This window comes from Vicugna pacos, chromosome 24, assembly GCF_048564905.1.
Source record: "Vicugna pacos chromosome 24, VicPac4, whole genome shotgun sequence".
NCBI classification, from domain to species: Eukaryota; Metazoa; Chordata; class Mammalia; order Artiodactyla; family Camelidae; genus Vicugna; species Vicugna pacos.
The window spans coordinates 13,988,432-13,999,491 of NC_133010.1; the positions used below are offsets into that span (position 1 = coordinate 13,988,432).

The following is an 11,060-nucleotide window of genomic DNA, read 5'->3' on the forward strand; positions in this document are numbered from 1 at the left end:
GCCCGCTCTTCAGATGTTTGGGCTAATCTTAACGTAACAAATACGAATTTGGGTGAGTCATATTGAAGTTAGCTTCAAAGGGGAAGATATTTTCCTTGGAAACATTTATTGATGCCAAAAATCTCCTAACACAGATTTAGCAATGCTGTGCTACACTTGAGCTGTTAGATCGTGTTGTGAACTGTCATTTCAAATGAAGTTTTGTGTAATCATGGACAGCTCCTATTTTTAACTTGGCATAGACAACCTGCAGGCCCAAAAAAGTCAACATTATTTTATTTAGTGTCAACTTCCTTGGCCCCTAAAACATTAACAAAAAAAAAAAAAATCGGAGTTCCTAACAGCTAAAAGTAGGCTTTTTCATATTTAATCTTTTCCATTCCCAATTATTTTCTAATAGGGATGTTAATTAACCGTGGGTCACATACTTGAGTGGCATGGAAATCGCCTCATTAAAATACAAGACTTCTGGGCCCCACCCTGGAGTTTGATTCAGTACATCTGTGTGGGGTATGAAAATCTGATGTTGCTGGTCCCGAGATCACACTTTTGAAAATAATTGTGAAAAATCACAGTGTACCAAAGAAAAGGGTTGAGCCTGGATAACTCACAGACTGGATAATGAGCCCTTAATTACAGAGATGTGTGAAACCACATATTCCAAATAAGGAAATTCAGCACCTGAGTTACTCCCATCACAAGAAGATTTTCCGCTTTACAAGCAGTAATCAACTACAGTAAGACTGCTTTAAACTGTTTTCTTCTGGTTCAAACCTCGTCTTCTAGCCTAAGTTATACTGAACCTAAGAATTTATTTTTGAACTATTTTGCCATTTTGCCATTTTATTGGTGTTTTCTATAACTGCTACAAACGCTTTGGTAATCAGGCAAAATATAAATAAATCTGCATATCTTTTCACATACACCTGTATAACACATAATTTTTTAGACAAAAATGGTGGGCTGTTTCCACCTTTTGGTGGCAATATATTCCTGAAAATTACACTAAAAAATAGAAGAAAGAAAACCAGATTGTTTTCCCCTCAAAGGCTTAATTAAGACCAAGGGCTTCAGATTGTCCTTTTGTACCTTTAGATGGCACTGGTCTGTCAGTAAGTCAAACTTCAGGAACTACCAGAAACTGACCAACAATAGACTCCCAGGTCCAAAGTAGAAAACAGGCATTTTTCACTTGGCTTTAAGGGAAGTGAACTGGGAAAATTCAACAGGGAAAATCGATGGTTTTAGAAAGTGGAAAGAATACTTCTGCAAGACTGTGAAATTAGGCAAATCTCAGTTCACATTTCTTCGTCTTCTTCTTCTTCTTCTTCTTTTGTTTTTTTTACTTTCTAGAATGATTCTAACTTGTAATGAAACTAAACCAATTATCTAGTTCCTCAAGTTCAGGCCTTATGTATGACTAACTACAGAAAACTACTTGTAAAAGGAGGTCACAGTGATGCCCATTCGGGGGGAACCTGGGTTCTACCCAGCTTTACCCATTAATAACATTCACTAAATCCAGTTACTGGCACAACAGTGGGTGCTCAAAAAATGTTGAATTCTCTCCACTACATCCGCCTTTGCCCCACTGTAAGCTCCATGACCGTGGTGGGACAGCTCCCAAGCTCCCAGAAGAGCACTTGGCATACAGTCGAAGCACAGCTAGTAATTGCTGAACGTGTTAAGAGTCAAACAAAAATTTATCGCTCACCCTATCTGGGCGTTAAAATGTCTCTCCTAAACAAACGAAATTCAGATTATTATTCCAGCGTTTTCCAAACATAGAAAGATACTTTAACTCTTAGGTTTTTAAAAGATACTTATGGGTCCAGCACACTGAGCTCTATAGATCCTGCTCCTAAGCTTAGTTTAGCAGGAGGGATAAAGTGCACATAAATTATTATAATTAAGAGGTAGAAAAACTTTGCTGTGTGAATGGCAGCTGCAAAAGCAGTTCCGGGGAGCTCAGAAGAGGCAGAAATTACTTCCTTGTAGGGAAGCTGGGAGACGTTTAGGGGAGGGAGCAGATAGGAGGCAGAAAGAAATGACCTGCTTTAAAGACTACACGCGCCAGAACACGGAGATGGAGTGCAGAAGGCGTGCAGTCTGACGCCGAGACGATGTGAGGATGGCAAGTCGAAGATGAGCACAAAGAGCTGCGCTCGGGATCTTCCCTGATCCTACGAGGAGCAGGGAGTCACTGCCGGCTTCTGATTAGGGGTATTGTTTGGAGTACCTGTACTCTTTTGGAAAAGACAGTTTGGAGATGAAAGAAATAAGCCAGAGGAGATGTAATGAGGACCGGCAATAGATGGATGGGTAAAGGCAAGAGTCTTTATGGGGACAGTATTAATTAGCTCTTGGCCATGCCCGGTGTGTGGAAGACAGGGGAAGGGGTCAGAAGGTACCAACATTTTAAGTCTGAGAGGCTAGAAAGATGTGAGTCTCAGGGCACAGATTACAGAAACGTTGAACTAGAACCCTGGGCAAATCCTCTGAGTCGGAAGGAGAGAGAGTAGACACTGAAGAGTCGGGCGCTGCGGCTCAAAGGGAGGCAGGGGTTAGGCGCACACCCCCCGAAGTGGGCACCCTCTCAGCCACTGCTATCTCCTCCCACCCACATCTGATGTGTCCCCGGGTGATGTGATGTCCTTCTACGGTGCTGGGCTGGAAAACCACTGCAGCCTCCCGGAGGGTGGAAGGACCCCCAGCAGAGTACTGCGGAAGCAAAGGAAGGAGACATTTGAAAAAAGAGACAACTGATGGTGTTAAAAGATGATGATGTTAGCACTTTTGGGGTCTAAGGAGAGCGGATCTTTAAAGTGAGGCAGTGGGGTATGGGTCATTATGTCTTATTTAAAAATCCCCCACCAATTTGTGATGAAGTCATGTCATGTACTGTATCATCAACACATTATATAATAAGATACAGTAGGAAGTCTATTAGTAATGAGAATAAATGGTATTTTGAGACACCTGTAGTAGGATGTGAAAATATTTGTGAATTCTATTGCCTAAAGTCACAAGTACTGCTAATTTTATTGCAGTGTCTTTCCTGCACTACTAATTTAAAGAAATACTAAAGTTCAGTTAGACATCAGTGAAAATAGATATGCAATTTTATTCCCAGCCATGTCTAAGGACCTTCTAAATTCTATCTATGGACCATTTGGGAGTTGGTGGATCCCACAAAAAGAACTCTTGAAGAGGACGGGTTCTCTGGTTTTATTTACAAAATTGCCTCTATTTCCCACTTTGCTAGAGTTAGGCTAAATGACTGTGTGACATCTCTGTGGGTACAACTCAATATCTCCCCTCTGGTTTGTCTCCCTGAACTTCAGAGGAAAGCTAAAAATCACATAGCATAGGCTTCCAGCAGCTAAGGTTCTGAATGTGGTTCAGGTACAACCAATCGGCATTTACATGAGATGTGAAAGAAGGAAGTGAATCAGAAGCTATGTGTCTCCTGTCTTCGCTGGCAAGCATGGATGTGGATGTACCAGGGTTTTTGTAGCAATCTTACTCTGGCTCTAGCGTCCATCACTAGATTCGTGGGTGCCAAGAAGCAGGGTCCTGGTGCATTTCATAGCTATGCATCCTAGCAGACACGGCATGGTTCTGGGGCACCAAAAGTAGCACCTGGATCATGGCTGTTTCCACGTTGTGGAGAGGGAGTGATGGGTCCTGATCACAGGAGAGGCAGCAGCTCCCTAAGAAGTGCCTGGGTTCTGCTGTATGGCTTTGAAGTCATTACTGACAGCTCAGAATAGAGTCTCTTTCCCCAGTCTTTGCCACACTGATGCAGTCAACATAATGCCCTGAAATAAATCTCTTCTTGCTTTAACTGGCTGGAGTGAATTCTGTGATCTGCAACTGAACTCTGACCCATATACAGGACAATTTATATTCCCTTCTATAAACAACCTGTGTCCTGGAAAACTACTCTCTCAGATGAGTTGCTTTCCACTCTTCAAGAAAAACTATACTTCCAACAACACATCGGAGCCAAAATGCTGAACTGCCCATTGTTCTCTGACCCAAAATAAACATGTTCAAATTTATATCACATGAAGTACTACAGAAAACATGAAGAATTGTCCAAGAAATTCGCATACTCAGTTAGTTAATATTACTTTAACTAAAGTAAAAGGGAGAAGTCAATTACTGCTAAAAATATTGAATTGCTAAAGTAAAAAATATACTGAAATTATGTACCCATTTCTCTTGTTAACTGGCCTGCTTGTTATACTATTTGAGGTTAAAGGCAACATGGAAAGATTTAATATTTAACCCTCAAAGTGAGCCAGGTGCTACGTTAGTTTGGTGATGTCTTTCTTTCTTTCTTTTTTTTTTTTTTTAGTTTGGTGATATCTTTACCCAGGAAGTACCATGATGAGGGAACTAGTTGCTCTGTTACTCTGGAGGCCAAAGAGGAAACTCAAAATTATCTCTGAAAAGTTCTATTAACAAGGGGAACTTGAATTGAAAATTACTTCAATGACCTGGACAAAATGAAATGGATAAAAAGAGCATGAAAATAAACTGATGTGCCTAAGGTCTGGAGGTCCTAAATAGCATGCAAGTGAGAGTTCACAGAAATCCCTAGATTGCATTAGTCATGCTCCCACCCCCGACCCCGTATGAGATATATACATAAAATACAGGAAAACAAATATTTTTCTCTCCTCCATTGCAGTTCTGGGATAGAGAGAAGGCAATCTTTGGGAAGTTAGAACTTTTAATGCAGAGAATGTACTTGTATTTTCTATTTTAACCATTATATAAGAAAATTGAGTATGATTTTGCATCTAATCTCTCTGAACATACATTTAAGTCTCTGGAAAGTGAACACACACCTATATTAGTATGATAACTGTCATGTTATCTTGCATCTTGCAAACTCTTATGAGTCAGATACATTTCTTAATTACGTGGAATTCTTTTAAAGAACAGAAAACAAATATACTTAAAATCCAAACTGAGTACAGAAACCAAGCATAAGAAATGTACATCTAGAGACTGAACACTGTTTCCCAGTTTCTTTAATAACTTCTGAAAACCCCCTTTGAATGTGGGTCTGACTTCGATTTTCTGTAACTCTTTAAAATGAAAAAAATCTTAAAACGATTACATATGTTCATTACCTTTGCTACTGGGCGATTGTTTTAAAACACTATCTTTGTGAACTTTAACTTAAAACTGTATGTGGGTAATTTGGAGTAACGTGGCTTAACAAAAAAAAACTTTGTGAAATACATTAGAAAAAACGACTGGGGCCCTTTTCCGCAGTGTAAGAATACAGGTATCTCCCTGGTTCCCCCAGGTCACTGACGTGCACGGTGGCGGGAGCCCCAGGGGACTCCAGGAGAGTCTCGGCGAGCCTAGAAGGAGGCACGACCGCTGCCTCCACTGCCTCCATGTTGCCCGTCCGACGAGACTCCAGACAAAGCCCCGGATCTCCAGGAAAGGTGTCCCCGCTGCAAGGCTCACTGCACCCACAGATCGCAGATACCAAAAGGCGAGAGGGCTTGCGTGTGGCAGCCGGAAAAACCTAACTTCAGCCAGGTTCCCACCGCCCGGCTCGGCCCCAGCGGAGCCCCGGGGTCCGCGCCTGCCGCCGCCTGCCCGGCCCTTTCCCACCTCGGGGCACAAAGAGGGAGCGCCGGGCGGGCTGGCCGGTCCTGGGAGGAAGCGGGCAGGTCGGGGCGCGAGCCCGGGGCCCGCCGGTGCCCGGGCCCTCCCGGGGCGCCGCGCCCCCGCGCCCCACACTTACCAGGAGAAGCAGCAGCGCGCCCCCCGCGCCCCGCGCCATCGCGCCCGCGCCTCCGCCTCGGGCCGCTCGCACCGCTCGGCGCCGCCGGCTCCCCGCGTCCCCGCGAGCACGCGCGCGCTCCTCCCCGGCGCCCGCGCCCCCGAGGGTCCCCTCCCCCGAGGCGGCCGCGCGGCCCTGCCCAGAGGCGCGGTTCCAGGTGTGGCCTCCGCCAGGAAAGCGAGCCGGGAGCCCGGCCGAGCTGCCCGCCCAGGTGGGGACTGCGCGGAGGAGGGGAGCGCGCGGGGGGACTCCCGCCCCGCGCCGCACGCGCACCTGGAGCCGTGACGTCCCCGAGTTGGGGACTTTGAATGTCAGGCCCCGCCCCGCCGCCCGCCCTTCCCCGACCCCCTCTTCGCCCGAGGGTGGCCTTCCTGTCTGCTGCCGAGACCCGCGGCGGCCAGAGACCCGGCCCGGCCGCCCGAGGCCGCCGGAGGGTCCAGCGCTTTGCGAACGCGCGCGAGGCCCGGCGCTCCGGGGGCGCGGAGGAGACGGCCTGCGACCCGCGTCCTCGCCGCGCCCGCCCGCCCGCAGCGAAGGTTCTGGAGCAGGATTTCAGGTGGTTGTCTCCGCTTCCCCACGGCCCCTTCATTGCTTCTGGCAGGTTTGCCGCTTCTCTGGCTCAGGGAGAAAGTTATTAGAAGAATCACACATGATCCAAACGGACAGTTTTTTTGACCCGTTGTTAACTACCCTTGACTAGGAGAAAACTTATCAGCGTGTTAAGGAAAAGGTAGACTCTTCGATATGATTTATAAAATCCCCTACACAAAGCGTAATTCGAGGTCAGAATACCCTCTCCAGTAGTTACTTAGGTGTGTGACCTGGACAGTCTCTCTGTGCCTCAGTTTGCAGGTCTGTCAAATGGGGTTAATAGCGCCCAAACTATAGGGCTGTTGTGAAGATTAAATCAGAAATCTGTGCGAAGGGTTCTGCAGTGTCTGGCATTTAGGAGGTCAACAAATGATGGCGTTATTTTATTACTGCAAGTGTAAATATTAAGTTGAATTATTCTTGAAAGAAACACTAAAATCAGCACCAGATTAGGAGATTTCTAAGAAAGGCTAATTATTGAGGTTGAAGTACTGGAAGAGCCTATGAAAGTATAAACAGTTGATTTGCTACTAGAAAGAGACATTTGGCATCAAATTTGGCCAAAATAGCATAGTTCCATTTGTGGTTACAAGCGCCTTCCTCTCCCTCCCCTGGTCTCTGCTACCTGCTTTCCCCACACTTCTAACCTTGCCCCTTTTCCAGATCCAGTACAATGGTCATTTCCTCCTTAGTCCCTTTCTTGCCCAGCTGCCAAGGACCACTCCTTTTTTTTTTGCTGAGAACCACATTTTCTCTGTTTGTTTAGGGATTAACTGTTGAGTGACTTTTCTCATAGTGTTATTTAAGTGTCAGTGGCTAAATTGAGGACTGAGTATCTAGGAGTGTCTGCTTAGTTTCCCACTGTTTCCAGTGCCTCAAACAGTGCTGAGTACCATGGTAGACTCTCAGTAAACATTGGTTGTGTAGTTGAATCAGGAGAGAAGAATGCCTTTTAGTGTCCATTCCTTTCTCCTGAGCTGGATGTGGGTGTTAGCACACCTTGGTGATAGTTCTCATTCCCCATTACGGCTGGGAAAACTCCTAATTAAACAAGGCAGGCTTTACCAAGACACTCACAAATCATCCCTGGAAACTATTTCGTACCTAAAATTAGTGCTTTTGCAACTAAGTCCTATGGGCAAGCATTTTTATGCTTCATTATCTAGAGCTTGATTTCTGTCTAGTAATAAAGATAATTATAGCTTCCAGAATGAGAAAAAGCTGATGCAAATTTATTTCTTTTGGGTTATTATATACTGTCCCCTGGAGGCTGTCAAAGTCAGTTTCAGGAGCATATTCCTCTATAAGACCTTGGCTGTAAGGCTTTTGAGAGAAGGTGTCAATGCACGTACAATCCAGTGTCGCAGTATATCATTCTTGAATTACTTCCTTGTTAAAAATCTGAAACTCATGACTCAGCGAGTTGAAGGGACTTGTTGGAAATTGGATCTTATGCAGCTGGTTCTCTAGCTCCTGGCATGAGAGTCAGTCTCCTGAATCTCTTTGCACAAGAACAAATGCCATTTCCAATGAAGTGCTGATTGCTTTAAAAATATATTGAAGTGCTACCAAGATGTGAAAGATTTAACTTACAGGTCTTTCCCCCTAAATTAGCTGAACATTATAGTAAATGTATTTTTCTTCAGACACGTACTTACAATACATCAGTTAAAAAATGTACTTTGTGTAAATAATTAGCTTTAACATCTAGATATATTCAAAATATCTGAGTTGTGTTTCCCAGCTTACTCAATTTCACACATACACATAGGTGATTAGCTTATTAGAATATCTTAATATGATCTAAAACACACATGTTGTGAAAAAAAGTTCTCATAAAGACCAATAAAAATTAATGGGTCCCTTTCCTACTATCATTGCCTCCTTAGTCCCTGCCCACCCCCACATTAAAAATCACTTTATAAATCATCATGGTACAAGTGGCTAATGATTCGATAGATGACTGACCATTTAATTGCACTGAAAAGTCCCAATGAGTATATATATTAGAATGAATGTCAAAGAGATGAGAGCTAAATCTGGTTGCTGTCCTATGAAATGCGTTAGAAGCAAAGCACAGAAATGTGGGGCTGTTACAACATTAAAAAATGCTTATTGTGGCCAGGAGGCTTACGTTGATTGATAAAGGGTATGTGGATACAGGAAAAGATACGAAATACATCTAGCGAAACTGAGAAGGACAATGAAAGGAGACATCTGTCTCTGGTTAGTTAGCTCCATTCATTTGTTCCTTCATTTGTTCAACATTTAGTTTGTCTTTGTTCAGTAAACATTTAATTTGTGTTTTATTGGTGATGCAAAGATAAGTAATCCAAGAAACAGAAATTGATGCTTATGAAATAATGTAACTATAACTAACTTGTAAACTATATGTAGTAGAACTATATGCAGGGTACAAAGCAGACAGAGGAAAGAGAGGACCTAACTCAAGCTTTGGACCATGAGATGAGAGAAGGCATCTTTAGAGGGGCTGGGGTGAACTGGTGGGGTGAACTGATTCTTAAAGGATGAATAATTGTGAAGGAGACAGAGTAACTCAAAGCATAAATGCTGTTGGTGAAGAATCAGGGGTTTCAGACTTATCTGTGAAAAAAGCATTTTTTTCCCATCACATTGACACAAGTAGGAAAGTCAGAAGTAAAAGCTTTTTTTTTTTTTGGTGAAAATTAAATTGAGATATTAGAGAGCATATCCAATGAGAAAATTCTAGCAAGCAGTTTGAAAAGAGAGAACACAATTGCAGGTAGATTTAGGAGGCAGAAACAGTTGCTGAATTTTCCGTCTTTTCGGCTGTTCTTTTCTCAATCCATTCCTTATTCTCTGCCTGTCTGTCAAATGCTTATGCCTTTTGAGTTCTTTCCTTTCCATCTTTTCTCCTTACTTGGTGCCCAGCATGATTCTGTAGCCACTCTCATTGTGCAAATCCATCACTGCTTTCTCTCCTGAGCTTCAAACATGGGACATTACCCTTTGGTTATTTCTCAGGGACCTCAAACCACTGTAATAATTTTGTAGGGAATCTCAAACTCAGCACGCTGACAAGGAAGCTTTCTGCATCCCTCTACACCTCTCCAGCCCAAATTTGCTCCTTCCTCATCTGCCTTGTCACCTTGGCCCACGCCAGGAACCTGAGAGTCACCCTCAGTTCTCCTTTTACCCTTCTCTCCATGTCCAATTACTGTACTTAACTTTCCTTTCATTCTCTGTGGCTCTGTTTAAAATGGTTCATACAACCTGCGCAGCAGCAGTCACATTGTGGTTTATGGTTTTTGTGGTTAGTTCAGTCAGGTCTGCTACTTCAGTTACTTTTCTTTCTCAAGATTGTTACTTCTTGAAGAGCAGAGGCCATATCATGTTCAGAGCAGGCTCAGCCCCACATAGCCAGCACATACTAGATCATCAGTAAAGATTTGTTGAACCAAACACATATACTGGAAGGAACTCATTATAAGAAAAAAGAGTATTTTAGGGGAAGGTGTTTGAAATATTCACTGTGGATGAGTTAATATATTAATTTAGTTATTTTTTACAATAATATTAGTATATATTATAGTTAATATACTAATATTATAAGTATCCACTATGGATGAGTTACTATGTCAATATCATATATAATATAGTTACTATATAAATATTATATATATTATAACATTAATTGGATCTGGTCAGAAGATGTTGGTCTGGGGTTGTGTTGTCTGTGCCTGTCAGGCACGTGTGTCCTTGCATGCACATACAATGCACGTGTGTTGGTGGGTGTTTGTGTGTTTCTCCCAGCGACATTGCAGCGCATGAGCAGGAGAGAAATAGCAGACCGTGTGAGTCAGGGTTTCAGAGTGATCTGGCTGATACTTAAGAGGTGTAAGTGTCTGGGATACAGTGTCCAGAGCTGGGTGTGGCAGCACAAAGCTGGGGAGTTCAGGGGCCACCTGAGAAGATTGTCTTACCTGGTGGTACAGAAATGGGGGTGGATCGTCCTTCCCCTTAATCTTAGAAAAGGAGTCAGGGTCCTTTTCCACAGATGCCAAACATGAGTGACATGACTGACACCATCGGGATGTTGAAATTTTCGTGGGCTCTCTGGGTAGATGGACCTAGAGCCGCCTCTGCCTTAGGCAGTGAGAGAGGAGCATGGGGGCCTCTAATAGCAGGGTGGGAAAAGCTCTGCTGCCTTTCTGAGCTAGAACTTACAGAGTAATAATCAAAGCCCTGCAGACTGCAAGCCCCACGGCCTAGCCGGGAGAAGGCAGGACGTCTTTAATGAAGTCACCACACTGGGGGCAGCAGTGGTCAGCCCTGAGAGCACGGTCCCCGACACCCTGACAGTGAGTGAGCCGCTCGCTCACCATGAGTCACAGGGTCCGACTGTTCCCCAGAGGCGGCGTCTCCTCGTGAGTCAGTGAACGAGGATGACTACTCAGATGCAAAGTCCCCGAACCAAATGACCTGAGGAAATTGTCAATGCTGTTCAGGGGCCAGAGAATTGGAGGAAGGCACGATAGCTGCAAAATGAGATTTGGCTCAGCAGGGAAAACAGAATTATCTATCTTTGGGTCTAAATAGAGTGCTGAAGCAACATCTTAAAAGATTTTTTTTCGAAATAAGTCATAGACCGGTTGTACCATGTGATGAGATT

The 11,060-nt window shown here is 43.9% G+C and overlaps 1 protein-coding gene across 1 annotated transcript in view; it reads right to left on the reverse strand.

Moving 5' to 3' along the window:
- Nucleotides 1–6,558, reverse strand: part of DSG2 (desmoglein 2) — a 35,642-nt gene extending 29,084 nt beyond the window's left edge. The window contains exon 1 of the mRNA XM_031690314.2: nucleotides 5,777–6,558. Coding sequence (XP_031546174.2) covers nucleotides 5,777–5,815 — 39 coding nt within the window. The 5' untranslated portion in view covers nucleotides 5,816–6,558. The remainder of the gene's footprint in view (nucleotides 1–5,776) is intronic.
- Nucleotides 6,559–11,060: the final 4,502 nt, after the last annotated feature.